Source organism: Myotis yumanensis, unplaced genomic scaffold, assembly GCF_028538775.1.
Source record: "Myotis yumanensis isolate MYYU_CA2020_CCGP unplaced genomic scaffold, mMyoYum1.0.hap1 SCAF_17, whole genome shotgun sequence".
Lineage (NCBI taxonomy): Eukaryota > Metazoa > Chordata > Mammalia > Chiroptera > Vespertilionidae > Myotis > Myotis yumanensis.
This window is the reverse complement of record NW_027223768.1, coordinates 32,654,869-32,670,320: the sequence shown is the minus strand read 5'-3', so window position 1 is coordinate 32,670,320 and position 15,452 is coordinate 32,654,869. Positions and strand designations below refer to the sequence as shown.

Below are 15,452 nucleotides of genomic sequence, written 5' to 3'. Positions count from 1 at the left end.
TAAAGCTGTGCTCCGATTCTCTTGATTTAGTATTCGCCTGTGTATTTCAAAAGTAACCTCACATTTGAAGAGACTAACCGTTCCTGTGTTTGCCGGGTAAGTACTCATTTCTTTCCAATATAAATTATTGCAGAGCATAAACCAATTTTATGTTAGAACAAATTTCTTCATAGAAGTACATTTAAATATATAAGTGCCATATATTTTTCCATTCTCTGCCCTGGCTTTTTTCATCATTATGCGTGCTATTACATTTTCTCATATTTTGTAGCATTTATTTTGCCATATCGTATACTTTGTAAGTATAGCAAGATACTAAAAAATTAAATTGAGTGTTGCTGCTATTTTAGATAAAGAAGTCAGAGGTCCCAAGAGGTACATTTCCTCTGAAATATAATTATACCTAATTAAGGAAATAATGTAGGGAAAAGATCACTTTGTGGTCAAACCAGGATGTGAAGATTTTCCTTTTTAAAAAAAATATTAAGGACTATTAATTTCTTCCCCAGCCCAAGAAAGTAAAAATGTTCTTCCCTCAATGAAAAGCCAGAGTGGTCAGTGCTGCATCCTGCCCCAATTAACCCTTTCATAGTACCTCTGCGTTCTTCCTTCTGACTGAAGTGCTAAGATCTGAGTTTTCTATTCCCTTAGTTTCTCTATCATTTCACAAACTTTACTAAGAAAAATCGATATGTTGCCTTTTTTTGTTTCGACCCCTGGTTGCCTAAAAAAAAAAAAAAATTGGAGGCTCCAATTGCACATATGTTAAGCTGCTTGGTGCTCTGTGTATTATTTTTTAATTAGATAGTTTCTATGATATATATTCAAATTCACTATTCTCCTTTGGTGGTGTTAATCCCATCCACATGGGATTTTTTTCACATCAAGTGTATTTTCATTTAGTAACTTCCATTTCTTACCTCACCATGCTCACGCTTTGCTCTACCTTCTTGGAAATGTGGAATGTATATTAACATAGCTGTCAAGGTCCTTGCATACTAATTCTATCATTTGTGTCATTCCTAGGTTTGCTTCTGTCAACTAATTCTTCTCTCCTATTTATCATTCATATTTTTATACTTGTTTCCATAGCTCATAAGTTTTTATTGCCTACCAGACACTGCAGATTTTATATTGTTAGGTGCTGGAGGTTTTTGTGTTTCTTTAAGTATATTTAGGCTTTGTTCTGAGATGCTAAGTTTACTTGGAAACAGTTTGATCCTTTAGAGCTGCCCTGTCAAAAATAGGGACCACTATCTACAAATGCCTATTTGAATGTATGTTAATAAAATTAAGTAAAAGTTAAACTGTAGTTCCTCATTTGTATTATGTACATTTCAAATGTACACACGCAGCTACTGGCTACTATATTGGATAACCATTGAAAATAGTTCTATTGGACACTGCTGCTTTAGAAGCTTGCTTTTAAGCTGTTAGGTCCAAAACGGTCTTTACCTAGGGCTGTTTTGGCCCCATTACAGAACGATATCTTTGTGAGGACTCTATGCAGTGCTCCATCCAGTCTGTCTGGTGGGCATATTCTTATTGGAGAGTCATAATCTTTGGATTAACTTCCTTGGTTAATTTCTAAATATTTTATTATTGTATTTATGCCACTGTAAAGGAATTTTTTATTGATTTCAGAGAGGAAGGGAGGAGAGAGATAAAAATATCAATGATGAGAATCATTGATCGGCTGCCTCCTGCATGTCCCACACTGGGGATCAAGCCCGCAACCCAGGCATGTGCCCTTGGCCAGAATCGAACCTGGAACCCTTCAGTCTGCAGGCCGATGCTCTATCCACTGAGCCAAACCAGCTAGGACTGAAACTGTTTTATTAATTTCCTTTTCAGGTTCATTGTTAGTGTGTAGAAATGCAACAGGTTTTTGCATGTTAACTTTGTATCCTACTACTTTGCTGACTTCATTTATTAGTTCTAACAATTTTTGTGTGTGGAATCTTTAGATTTCTACATATAAGATCCAATTATCTGTGAAGACAGATAATTTTATTTCATCCTCTCCAATTAGTATGTCTTTTACTTCTTTCTTCTAGAACTTCCAGTATTATGTTGCATAGAAGTGGCAAAAGTGGGCATCCTTGCCTTATTCCTGATTTTAGAGCAAACACTTTCTCCACTAAATATGATATTCACTATGACTTTTTCACAAATGGTTTTTATTTAGTTTCCTTCTTTTTCTAGTTTGTTGAGTGTTTTTATCGTGAAAGGGTGCTGACTTTTTAAGTGCTTTTTCTGCATCAAATGAAACAATCGTGGTTTTTTCTTTATTCTGTAGTGTGGTGTATTACATTAATCAATTTTCATATGGTGAATCATCCTTTTATTCTAGGAATAAATCCTACTTGGTCATGATATATAATGCTTTTAATATGCTGTTGTATTTGGTTTGCTAGTATTTTGTGGAGGATTTTGCATAAGGGATATTGGTCTGTAGTTTTCTTGCACTGTGTTTGCCTGGCTTTGGTATCAGGGTAATGCCGGCCTCTCAGAATGAGTTAGAAAGTGTTCCCTCCTCTTCAACTTTTTGGAAACAAAAGATTGGTATGATTTATTCTTTAAATGTTACAATAGCATAAAAAAAGCTTTTGTTTTTGTTTAGAGATTTTTTTATTATTATTACTAATTCAATCTCCTTAGTAGTCATAGGTCTATTTAGATTTTCTGGTGTGTTTTTTTTGTATATATAATATGTTTTTATTGATTTGAGACGAAAGGCAAGGGAGAGATATTAACACCAATGATGAGAGAGAATCATTGATCAGCTGCCTCCTGCATGCTTGCCACAGGGGATGGAGCCCACAACCTGGGCATGTGCCCTGACTGGGAATCGAACCATGACCTCCTGGTTCACAGGTCGATGCTCAACCACTGAGCTATTCAAACTAGGCAGATTTTCTGTTTCTTCATGACTTCATCTTGGTAGATTTTGTGTTTCTAGGAATTTGCCCATTTCAGCAAGGATATACAATTTTGTGGCATGTAGCTATTCTTGCACTCTCTTGTAATGCTTATTTCTGTAGAATTAGTAGTAAAGTCCCCGACTTTCATTTCTGATTTGTCATTTGAAACCACTTTTGTTTCAAAGATTTTATTTTTTCTATGATTTTTCTAGTGTCGATTTCATTTATCTCTGCTCTGATCTCTATTATTTCCTTCCTTTCGTTAACTATGGATTTAGTTTGTTCTTTTTCTAGTTCCCTTAAGTTGTAAAGTTAGGTTGTTAATTTGAGGTCTTTCTTGTTTGTTTAAGGTGTTTATAGCTATAAATTTCCCAATTAGCACTGATTTTGCAGCATTCCATAAATTTTTATGTTGCATTTTTATTTATTTTATTTAGTTTCATCTGTACATATTTTCTAATTTCCCTTGTGATTTATTTGATCCATTGGTTGTTTCAGTGTATTGTTTAATTTCCACAGATTTATGGATTTTCCTGTTTTACTTCTGTTGTTGATTTCTCACTTCATCCCACTGTAATCAGAGAAGACACTTTGTATATCTATCTTTTAAAATCTATTGAAAGCCATATTGTACCCTAAAACGTGGTCCATCCTGGAAAATGTCCCATGCATATGGAGAAGAATGTGTATGCTGCTGTTGTTGAGTGGAATGTTCTATATATGTTGGTAAATCTACTTATTTTAATTGGTTTTCCTATTTTCTTGTATTCTGTCTGGTTGTTCTATCCATTATTAAGAGTTGAGTATTGAAGTTTCCAACTGTTAGTGCAGAACTATCTCTCCCTTCAGTTCTGTCTGTTTTTGCCTCATATATTTTGATGGTGTGTTATTATTTGGTAAATGTTTATAATTGTCTGGCCATCTTTATTTTTTAGAGAACAACTAGCAAAGTGTTTGGACTTCAGTAATTATTACTTTAACCCATTAATAATTAATTAAAATTTTTGACAGCAAGAATCATAGAAAGGGCTAAATAGAGAAGTTCTATTTTCTGAAAGGCGCTGAAACATAAAATCTGATCAATTCTTTTTTAGAACACTTTCAAAGAATCTATAGAATCTGTGATCCCTCCCACAGGGAAAAAGTAAACACGGAGATGTAGCAGTGTTTTACTTTATATTTATGGATCCATCACCATGACATTCCATTAACACTAACAGTGCCATGAAGTTGGTTGAAATTCCCACTGTATTCACTTGTCTCCATTTTTTTTTTTCTCAAGCAATCAAGTTGAAGCAATCAAGTTGAAGAAACGTTTCCACTACTATATTTATTCAGCTCTTCCAATGGGATTTTCTGTTAGTAAATCTGCTACTCAGTTATCTGCTATGTGTATGGATGCAAGAGTGGATGATCAATTAATGCAAGGGACTGAGAAAAGCAAGCTGGAACCAGTGACTCAGTTATTTCAAAACACTAAGAAAATAAGATTAGAAGACCCAAACCAAGAAAACCTTACAAGAGAGAAAGAGACTGGTCCAGGCTCGCTTTCCGAGAAAGCCGTGGGTTCAGTAGTTTATGTTAAAGAAAGTGATGGAATAGAAATGACAGATGTGGAATGAAGTTGTTTGTACCTATTACCACAGAAATCAAAACTTGCTTTTGACTAAGAGGGCATATTGATTGAGAACTTAACCTCAATAGGAAAACCTAACAAAACGAAGGAAGATGTTTGCTTTTTCCCCCCAACTGTTTATAAATCACCGTAGACTGCATTTTTTGATGATACATACTCAAAACAGTTGCTTTAGGGAGAAAAAGCTTTCCAAAATTCAAAGTAGATTTCTCTGGTATTATCCTTGTCAAAATCAGAGTTTTGACTAAAAGTATTTAAATGGCACTAAAACATATTAATGATAAAGTATTTAACTAGTAATAAAAAAACATGAAACAGTGCCCAAACAATTTGACATCATTATGTCACACTATTTCTTATGTGCCGATTTTGTATGTTAGATTTCCAGTTTGGGATTTTGCTTAAGGGGACTTTATCTTTCTACATTTTTGCATTTCTGTTATATAGACGTTCACTCTAGGTAAACTATGCAAAAAAAATCCCACAGTAAATTGCATACTTTGAAAAGCATTTCACATTTTAAATCATCCTTTTAAACTGTTATTATTTTCTCCACATTGAATTCATTTCAGAACTACAACATAGTTATTTCAAAGTGTAGTAGTTTATCTTACAGTTGCTACCATTTTATACCACCAATATTTAATGTAAGAAAATAGCCTTAAAATTATTGTTTAATATATATCATTTTGCCATTCTTATTGAAATATGTAGTAGTTTGAAACGGCAGTATTGTCTCAAATAATGTTAGATGAAATTAAAACCATTTTGTATCTGGACATTTAATGAGTTGTAACTGTATTATGTATGTTTTGAACATTTTCCTATATTTTAATATTTAATGACTATCTTTAATGCCCAATTGAGTAATCTCCTTCATATTCTAAAAAAAAACAACCAAAAGGAAAAGGCTTCTTTAAGGGGAAGCAGTATTTTATAAATTAAACAGTACTAAACCAGGAGTTAAAAAAAAAAGATGTTTAATGGGACCTAACCAATAAGATGATGCTTTTTATCATTTACAGAACATAATTCTTTGGGAGAGAGAAAATACACAAATCATTCATTTGTTCACCTAACCTGAATTGTTTGAAAGAGAACAAATACACAACCCATTCACTTGTTCCCCTAACCTGGCACTGTATTCAGTGCTGGGGGATATAATGGCAAGTAAAATAGCTACGGCCTTTACAGTGCTTACTGTCTGGCTACGGAGAAATAGAACATCAGATAGTAAATATATAAGATACAACTTGTGATATGCCAAGAAGAAAAAGTAAAATGTTCAGAGAGACAGATGAGGAGACATAACGCATAAACTTGATTTTTCATAATGGAACTAGAAAGGCTTCTCTGAGGACATGACAGGTGTAGCTTTTGCAGGGACGTGGTTGTCCAAGTGAGATGATGGTGATGATTGAAGTGGTAAAAAGGGTATAGAGTCCAGGTGAAGTTTGGCAGGATGTACAGATGGTTTGAAAGTGGCGAGTGAGGGGAAAAAAAGGAGTTTCCAGCAAAAAAAAGGCTAAATGCATGGAGGCTCCTGGGGAACGGGTATGCTCGGGGCACGCTTTTTGGACATCCCAGGTTTCCAAGGCAAGTAATAATGGATGGAGCTAAACATAAACGTTTCGAAGAGATGCTATTTAGAGCCATAGGCATGAATGATATGGCTTAAGGTGAACGTATAGTTTGAGATCATGTCGTGAAAAACTCCACCATTTAGACAGTGATGGTGAACCTATGACACGCGTGTCAGAGGTGACACGTGAACTCATTTTTTTGGGTTGATTTTTCTTTGTTAAATGGCATTTAAATATATAAAATAAATATCAAAAATATACATCTTTGTTTTACTATGGTTGCAAATATCAAAAAATTTCTGTATGTGACACGGCACCAGAGTTAAGTTAGGGTTTTTCAAAATGCTGACGCGCCGAGCTCAAAAGGTTCGCCATCACTGATTTAGGAGCTGGTCAGCGCAGGGGGAGCTGGCGAAGGGGGCCGAGAGTGGGCAGTGAGGTTGGCGGAAAGCCAAGGCGGGGAAATGTCAGGATTGCCCACAGGAGTCGTGAAGGTGGAGGGCGTCAACGGAAAGGTTAGGGGGGACTGAAACGTCCATTGGATCTAACAACATGAATGTCACCAGTGACCTTAGCAAAACCACTTAGAAAAAAAAAAAAAGGGGCTTCACTCAGGCATTTACAGACTGGTGTTCCACGTCCACAGTGTCCAACAGGACACTGGATATTTGTATCGGATGTTGAATTGGGGATGATCTTTCCTTGTGTGTGAATGCCCCGTGCCCTGCCGGATGTCGAATGTAGGAAGTAGCACACCCAGTCATTGAGACGACAAAAAAGACAGACAGTAATGACCCTCATCCAGCACCACGGCTACTAAGACGTCATAAGATTGGGATCCCCAAATCCCAGCCAAGCCGTGAATTGGACAGCACACCTGGGAAGGGAAATCCCCAGGCTTCCTGAAAGGGGAACAGCGGGACAAGTTTAGTCACTTAGGTGTTTGTTTGGGGGGAGGCTTCCATAAGTGGAATCCTCAAGGAAGCACTTTTGGGAGTTTCATTGTTTCTGATAAGTAAATTTTCCATATTAAAAAATATATATTATTTTTATATATAAGTATATTATTTACATATATGTATATTATTGTATGTACATATACAATAATATATACACACATATATGTAATGTATATATAATATTATTTAATATATATATTATTTATATATATAGTACAGGGTTTGTTCCTTAAATGCAATGTCTTTCCCACCTGATTTTCGTTTCCTCGCCTCCGAAGTGGAGTTACCTGCCTTTGGGGCGTGGCGAGGAGACCGTTAGGGACCCGGTGCAATGCCTGACCGCGCAGGGAAAGGCCTGACCTGTTGGCACCGGGCCTGGCGGGTGACCTGGGTGCCCTGGGTGTCTGGCCGCCGTGCCCAGACTCGCCCCCCAAGTGCCCGCTCCAGCCAGACACGGCCGCCCCTCCCGCCTTCGCTCACGCAGTGCGTGTCCGTCTGAGCGGCCGGCTCTGGGGTCGGGTCGTGCCCGTGTCCCGGCCTCTCGTCCGGTTTGGCGCGTGCTCGGCCACTCCCAGATCCCTCAGAAATCCTCCCGGGTCACCGAGACCCGCCCGGACCGCCGGGCAGAGTGAAGCCCAGCTCTTCTGGGCACTTCCGGTGGCTCTTAGCGCCACTTCCGGGGCGGGGCCTGCCTTGCGCGCAGCCTGCAAGCCGGGGAGACGGCTGTGCTTACCAGGCACGAATCCGCGCGACGGGGAGCAGCAGGTGGGATTCCCCGGCCACGTGGTTCTGGGGCGCCGCTAGCCGGGGCGTGCGTGCGGGCGGGAAGATGGGGGGCCCCAGGCCGGAGCCCGCGCGCAGCTGCTGGAGGCGCTGCAGTTTGCGCCCAGCCCCTGCGAGTAGTCAGCTCCACGGTTGGAAAAGGTCTCTCCCCGATATCGGAGGGTGAAAAGGAAAACGTGCTGGGTGTTGTCCCAGAGTCGGAAAGGCGAAATAACGCGTGCGCACGACCGTCCTGAGGCTCTGGGTCGGTGCCGCGCTGCCAGAAGGGCAGAGGAGCTTGGAGACTGCTCTGCAGGAGCTGGGCCAGCCTGGGTGGGTGAGTGTGACTGTTGCTGTTTGCTTTCTGGTTGGTGATGAAACGAAGCCTGTCGGGCAAGGCAGAGTGTCCCCTGGAACATGGGAATAAGATTGTCCTCTGAGGAAACACTATACAATCCATCAGTACAAGGTGAGAGTAGAGATATGCAAAGTTAGTGGGAAGAAACCAGGCCTTCAAGACTTGATTATAGCCTGACGATGAAAGAAAGAGTGTCATTCAGTCGGAGCACCACTCCGTTACTGAAGATGGAATGAAAGGGAGGTGCAACCGAGCCCACCCGAGAGGGAGGGTGGCCTGGCTTCCATCCAGGGAGCGCTCCAGAGCCCAGGAGTTGAGATGTGATTTCCAAAGGGCTCATCCCATCAGACATTGAGATCACACAGCTCACTCCTTTTATTCAGATTCGGTGTTCACCAAGCAAAATTAGGATAGGTAGGAGAGGCTGATCTGAATATCCGTTTGACAGTCTACAGTTCTCTTTGTAACTAATGAATAGGATTACAAGTTGTGTGTGTTTTTTCCAGACATCCCTTTGTTTCCACTTTTTCTCACTCTGATTCTTATCCTTCAGGGCTCAGTTGGGATGTTACCTCCTCACAGGGGCCGCCTGTTGTGTTCAGTTGCCTAGAACAGTTTCTGGCCCATAGGCGCTCAGCCTAACTCCCTCAGCGCTCTCAATCCTTGCTCAGATGTCACTTTTTAAAGTTTTTGTTTGTTTCTTTGTTGTTGTTGTTTTGTTTTATTCACTTTTTTTTCCAAATGTCACTTTTTATTTTTTTTAATATATTTTGATTTTTTACAGAGAGGAAGAGAGAGGAATAGAGAGTTGGAAACATCGATGAGAGAGAAACATCGATCAGTTGCCTCCTGCACACCTCCTACTGGGGATGTGCCCGCAACCCAGGTACATGCCCTTGACCGAAATCGAACCTGGGACTCTTCAGTCTGCAGGCCGATGCTCTATCCACTGAGTCAAACCAGTTAGGGCAAAATGTCACTTTTTAAATGAAGCTAAGCCTGACAAACCTACTTAAATATCAGCCCAGTTCCTCTTAAATATACAGTCTTTTCTTTCCAAGCCTTACTTTTCTTTATTTGGTTCACTAATGAACCCCACATGCTAAGACCAATGCCTGTCCTATAGTTGATGCCACTTACCAAGTATTATAGATTCTCTATGCTCAAATCTCTAGGGTGTGTCTCTGAAGTATAAATCTGATCTTCCTGCTTTCTTAAAACTCTTCAGCACCTCCTCCATGGCCCTCAGGATTAAGTTATGCATTTAACACAAATTTCAAGTCTCTTCCTTATCTGACCTCTACTTCTCCAGCCTTCTATCTCTTGCAACTCTCCTTTCTTGCACTCCCCCCCCCCCCGCCCCCCCCCCTCACCACCACCATTGATTATTAGAGAGAGTGGAAGGGAGGGGGAGAGACAGAGAAACATCGATGTCGATTGGTTGCCTCCCGCATGTGCCCTGACCAGAGCCAGGGATCGAGCCTGCAACCGAGGTACATGCCCTTGACTGGAATCGAACACAGGACCCCTCAGTCTGAGGGCCACTGCTCTATCCACTGAGCCAAACCGGCTAGGGCTCTTGCACTCCTAAGTCTGCGGTTTTGTGCATCTTAAGTATAAGCCAATGGAATTCAATTTTTTGAATTCTTTGAATGGGTCTTTTTTCCCTCCAGGCTGTTATACTTTGTTGTAATACTTTTCCTTATCCCTTTTATATCTCAGCTTCAATGTCACTTGCACTAATTTGAGGAGTAGATGGCCCTCTGGTGTACATACCCTATCACAGCACTTATGACACTACTAGAGGCCCAGTGCACAAAATTCGTGCACAGGTAGGATCCCTAGCGGCTGCTGGCTGCCAGCCGGGGCCTTCTTTTGTTCCGTGTCGCCCCCCTGGTGATCAGCACACGTCATAGCAAGCGATTGAACTCCCGGTCGGTCGAACTCCCGAGGGGACACTTTGCATAGGCTTTTATATGTATAGATATATTTTAATCATTGCTTTAATTGCTTTTTAGTATCTCCCATTAGATTTTGAGTTCTTGGAAGATAAGAACCACTGTATGACCTTAAATGTCTCTCATATTCATCCCCTTATTTATGTCTACCCTAGTTCAGGCCCTCATTATCTCTAACTTGGACAACTTCAGGAGTCTATTAACTGGTCTCCCTACTCCTGATCTAGCTTTTCTTTAATCCATGCTCAACACTGCTGGCAGTGGTAGTTCTGTTTAATGCCTGGCTTAACCCCTGCCTGCTTAAAACACTTCAATAAATTGCAGCTGCTTTGAGAAAAAGTCCAAATGTTTTAGGATCACATGAATTTGCCTCCTCCCTTCCTCTGTTCCCTTACTGTTTTGTATCTAGTAGGCACTCCATAAATACTGGTTGAGTGAATGAGGGACTATATCAAACTCAGTCAAACAGAACCAAGAACAAGGGTTTAACCAAAGAAGTGTGGTCTGGCTGCAGGGACTTCCTAAGGCAATGTAGCCATAGCCGTCAGTGGAGCCAAAAGACTAGAAGTGTAAGTCTGTCCCTGGGGAGGGAGTTTCCAAAACATGCCTTACTTTTAGATGACTCGTTGTCTTTTTATGTCTGGAATATGCTACTCCCATCCACTTGGTAAACAAGCTATCCTGACCTCTCTGGTGTAAATTGGCCCAACTTTTTTGTAGCATAATTTATCAAAATATATCAAGAGTGATGAAAATCTGAAACTCTTTAACTTGGGAATTGTGTTTCTAGGACATTACTTAACTACAAAAGACTTTGGCCTACTTTTGGACTTTAATAATTCATTCTGTCTTTGACCTAAAGAAAAATTATGGCTATCCTAAGAAACAGAATTGGGACAGAATGGTTTCTTTATGACCATAACCAGTCAAAATACTTCATTGGTGTAGCTAGTATTTTCAGCCCATTGCTACCTAATATTTAATGAGCACTGCTAAAAAAAAAAAAAAAAATAGTGTCCAAACATAATAAAACTAAAGGGCTGGTGCACAGATTCATGTACCGGTGGGGTCCCTTGACCTGGCCTGCAAGGATCAGGCCAAAACCGGCTCTCTGACATCCCCCAAGGGATCCCAGATTGTGAGAGGGCAGTTCTCGGGTGATGCACCCCAGAATTGGGCTCCCTCCTCTCTGGTTCTGGGTGCATCATCCAAGAACTGCAGCTGCCAAGTCACTGTGGCTCGGCAGCTCCTGCATTGAGCGTCTGCCCCCTGTTGGTCATTGCGTGTCATAGCTACTGGCCAGTGGGGCGGTCAGCCGGTCCCTTAGGCTTTTATACATATAGATTGTTCCTGCTAATCAGATTGCCTCTCCCTTTGACCTCAGGGGTCCATCCTAATCTAATATTGATCTGAATGAGTTATGTTGCCAGTAAATCAGTCAAATCAAGTATTATAATAGCATAAAGCTTTCCACAGAGATGTTCATGAATACATTGCTGATAACAGAAAAACTAGAAACAACCTAAATTACAAACTAAGATTGAGTAAACTATGATATATCTGACAATGGAATATTACACAACATTAAAGCTGATGTGAAAACAGATTTAATACTGAATGAAATAATAGTACGGTTCCACTTCTGTGGGGAAAAGTGTGTGTGATACATATGCACAGAGAAAAATGAGTACACACCAAATGGTAAATTGTGATTATCTCCAGGTGGTAGTATGGAGTCTTTTAGTTAGCTCTTTTTACTTATCTATAATATTCTCATTTTTCTCAAAGAACTTATAAATTCAAAATAACTGGTTTGGCTTTGAGATATATTATATATTTGAAAATTTTATTGTTTGCAAAACCTGTGCCCCTATGCCATTTCAACAGAAATGATTTGAGGTTTGTCTTCATTTATTTCTAGGTCTCTCTTGTCGAATTGCTAAAGACAAATGGTAAAGCTAAAAGGCAAGAACAGCAACTGTCCTGGATAGAGAATTAGATAAGTTTGGATTAAATAACCAAGAAAGAAAAACAGTTTTCCTTTTCTCAACCAATTAATTTGTTTGTCTCCCATTTTTAAAAGCATGCTGATCCCATTTTCAAAGAACTGCTTACAGTTATTTGGTAACTTCAAGGTCCCAGCAACTGGCTTTAAAAATACAGTGAAAAGAGGGCTCATTTTACAGTCAGTTTCCAATGACGTTTACCAAAATCTGGCTCTGGAAGACTGGATCCATGACCATGTGAACCTAGAAAGCAAGCCGATTCTGTTATTTTGGAGAAATTCCCCCTCTGTTGTAATTGGTAGGCACCAAAATCCTTGGCAGGAATGCAACCTGAATCTGATGAGAGAAAAAGGTGTAAAACTGGCTCGGAGAAAAAGTGGAGGAGGCACAGTTTACCACGACATGGGCAATATCAATTTGACTTTTTTTACGACCAAAAAAATGTACAATAGGATGGAAAATCTAAAGTTAGTTGTGAGAGCTCTGAACGCTGTCCAACCCCAGCTGGATGTGCAGCCTACCAAAAGGTTTGACCTTTTACTTGATGGACAGTTTAAAATCTCAGGAACAGCTTCGAAGATTGGCCGGACGACTGCTTATCACCATTGCACTCTGTTATATAGTACTGATGAGACCCTCTTGTCGTCTTTGCTCAAGAGCCCTTACCAAGGGATCAAGAGCAATGCAACTGCTAGCATACCTTCCGTAGTAAAAAGTCTGTCGGAAAAAGACCCCACTCTGACCTCTGAAATACTGACAGATGCTATTGCGGCAGAGTATGCTGCTTTTCATCACATTGAGAACCAGATCAACTTGATAAACCCAGCAGATGAGACACGGTTTCCTGGAATAAATAGCAAAGCCAGAGAGCTACAAACTTGGGAATGGATCTACGGCAAAACTCCGAAGTTCAGTATAGTAACTTCCTTTAATGTGTTACATGAACAGTCACTCTTGGAAATTAAAGTACTCATAGATATAAAGAAGGGGAGAATTGAAATCTGTAACATTGAAGCCCCTGATCATTGGTTGCCACGGAAAATATGTGACAAATTAAATTCAACTTTTATTGGCAGTAAGTTCTGCCCAATTGAAACTACTATGCTAACAAATGGCTTACATGAAGCATGTCCGGAAGACGATGAAGTACACAGTAAATGGAATATTGTCTGTGAAAAAATTAAGGGAATAATGTGACTGCAAGTAAAGTTAATACTGGCAGGTTCTGTGAGAAAATAAAAATTTTCAATGTGCATTGTATGTCTCTTAAAAGGGTTTAGTCTCTCTGAGTAACTTTTCCCCATTTGTGTCTATCCTTGTCCATATTTCCTACTGACCTCCAGGATACTCTCTCTCTTTCCTCACTGATTTCAATACCCGGCATGCATTTATATTTTAGCTCCTGCTTGTTACCATCTTGGGAATGTTTACCATATCGGACACTCTGACCTTAATTCTTTTCCTTACTTCTGGGGAATACAGCGCAGGCTTCTTGCCACCTCTGATACCTTAAACTCTAAAATTCTCCCTTTTAGTTACATCTTATCCTTCCATCCTCTCCCATTAAATCAAGCCTGTTTTAAACTCCAGTAATTGATTTTTTTACTCCTATGCTGAAATGGGAAGAAAATTCACATTAACCCAATTCATATTTAGTTTTCAATTTGTGTTTCTTTTTTCTGTGGTGTCAGATTCAACTCATCCGTTGACTCCCTATCATTTTTCAGAGGCATTATTCCTAAATGTTTTCACTCTACTTCAGCTCAGAATTCCACTACTCTTAATCTTGTCACGAACCTTGACTCATGATGTGATAGCAGAGGTCTTCAGAAATGAGTGCCTTTAGTCCCCCATGTTGTCTATTTCAATATTTCTTATTTCATCCAATCTCAGAGAAAGAAATACCTCCTTTTCCTTAAACCTAACCCCTCTCATTGTACCCTAGATTTTGTCCTCTCCAGCTTATTTGGGCCTTGTACTATCAAATATTTATCTTTTTTTTTTTTTTTTTGGTATTTTCTCGTGGCTTTCACTGGATCCTTACCCATAGTGAATGAACACAACTCTCTTGCTCTATTTCTTCATTACCAAACTTCTAGAAAGAGTAACATCACTTCCCTGGCCAGGTAGCTCAGTTGGTTAGAGCTGTCCCTGTATGCCAAGTTTGTGGGTTTGAACCCTGGCCAGGGAACATACAAGAATCGACCTGAATGCATAAATAAGTGGGAACTGTGTCTGAATGAAGAACCAAGCCCTATATAAGCCAGAACCCAACAGCACTTCAGCAAGCCACCTTCCTCATTAGTGTGTGCTTCCTTGACGCATCAAGCTCCCTCCCTCTCCCCTTTCCCTCCACCTTGTTTTCAGTAAACCTCTTTTTTGGAATGTTTCACCTCCTCTCTTGACTTCCATCTTGGGAGAAGAGGGGGTACAAGAACCCCTTCACCAGTGACACGTAATAAAGCTGGGCAAAACTAATTTGAGTATTTTCAGGTTCAGCATTACCAGCACCTGAACCTGAAAACATCAAAGTACATCAGGAACTTTTCTGGAACCCCTTCTTGTTCTTTTATGCCAACTCAATCATGTGCCTGCTGGCTCACAAAGGTAAAACAAACCTGGTATCTAAAGACACCCAGGGCTACTATGCTCAGCCTTAGTACCATGGCTCCTTCCACCTGGCTGTGGTCTTCCACACTATTTAATTTTGAATTTAATCTTCAACTTTTCTCCTGATGTGATGTTTATATGAGCACTCTTTAACACCAGTACTTCTATTTCTCTCTGTAGACTCTGGGTTAACTTAGTCTTTACTAGTAAGCTTCTGGACTACCCATTGCTTCTAACTGTACCCACTCTCCTAGTCTAACTCCATATAACCTAATCTTTTTCTTTTTTTAAAAGAGGGTGCTTTTTAAAATATATATATTTTTATTGATTTCAGAGAGGAAAGGAGAGAGAGAGAATCAATGATGAGAATCATTGATTGAGTGCCTCGTGCATGCCCCCCACTGGGGATAGAGCCCACAACCTGGGCATCCGCCCGTGACCAGAATCAAAACCAGGACCTTTCAGTTCACAGGCCAATACTCTATCCACTGAGCAAAACCAGCTAGGGCCATACAACCTAGTCTTTATTCCCAACCAGTCAACTGGCATCTTGATGGAAGATCTTACCCAGAACAATTGATTCTAAATTGCAAATCTTTATAAATGTGCCAGCCAAGGTTGAATGAGCTGCAAAATGCATCTGGATAACTAAATAA

General features: G+C 40.1%; 2 protein-coding genes across 5 annotated transcripts; both read left to right on the top strand.

Annotated features, from left to right (window-relative positions):
• The first annotated feature begins 7 nt into the window (after window positions 1–7).
• Window positions 8–6,364, top strand: CUNH2orf15 (chromosome unknown C2orf15 homolog). Its single transcript, XM_070396680.1, has 2 exons — window positions 8–96; window positions 4,207–6,364. Exon 2 carries the CDS (start codon window positions 4,271–4,273, stop codon window positions 4,544–4,546), a length of 276 nt encoding a protein of 91 aa, XP_070252781.1. The 5' UTR covers window positions 8–96; window positions 4,207–4,270; the 3' UTR covers window positions 4,547–6,364.
• Window positions 35–13,441, top strand: LIPT1 (lipoyltransferase 1). 4 transcript variants are annotated; one of them, XM_070396669.1, is made up of 2 exons: window positions 35–96; window positions 12,102–13,441. In XM_070396669.1, the coding sequence occupies exon 2, from the start codon at window positions 12,265–12,267 to the stop codon at window positions 13,381–13,383; it is 1,119 nt and encodes a 372-aa protein (XP_070252770.1). In that variant the 5' UTR covers window positions 35–96; window positions 12,102–12,264; the 3' UTR covers window positions 13,384–13,441. The 4 variants fall into 4 exon arrangements, with proteins under 4 accessions (XP_070252770.1, XP_070252771.1, XP_070252774.1 ...); XM_070396670.1 differs by lacking the exon at window positions 35–96 and adding an exon at window positions 7,786–7,867; XM_070396673.1 differs by lacking the exon at window positions 35–96 and adding an exon at window positions 7,992–8,197.
• The last annotated feature ends 2,011 nt before the right edge of the window (window positions 13,442–15,452 follow it).

Bases quoted from the DNA above. Each gene is read 5' to 3' on its own strand.
- CUNH2orf15 (XM_070396680.1), top strand. From the start codon at position 4,271: ATGGGATTTTCTGTTAGTAAATCTGCTACTCAGTTATCTGCTATGTGT.
- LIPT1 (XM_070396669.1), top strand. From the start codon at position 12,265: ATGCTGATCCCATTTTCAAAGAACTGCTTACAGTTATTTGGTAACTTC.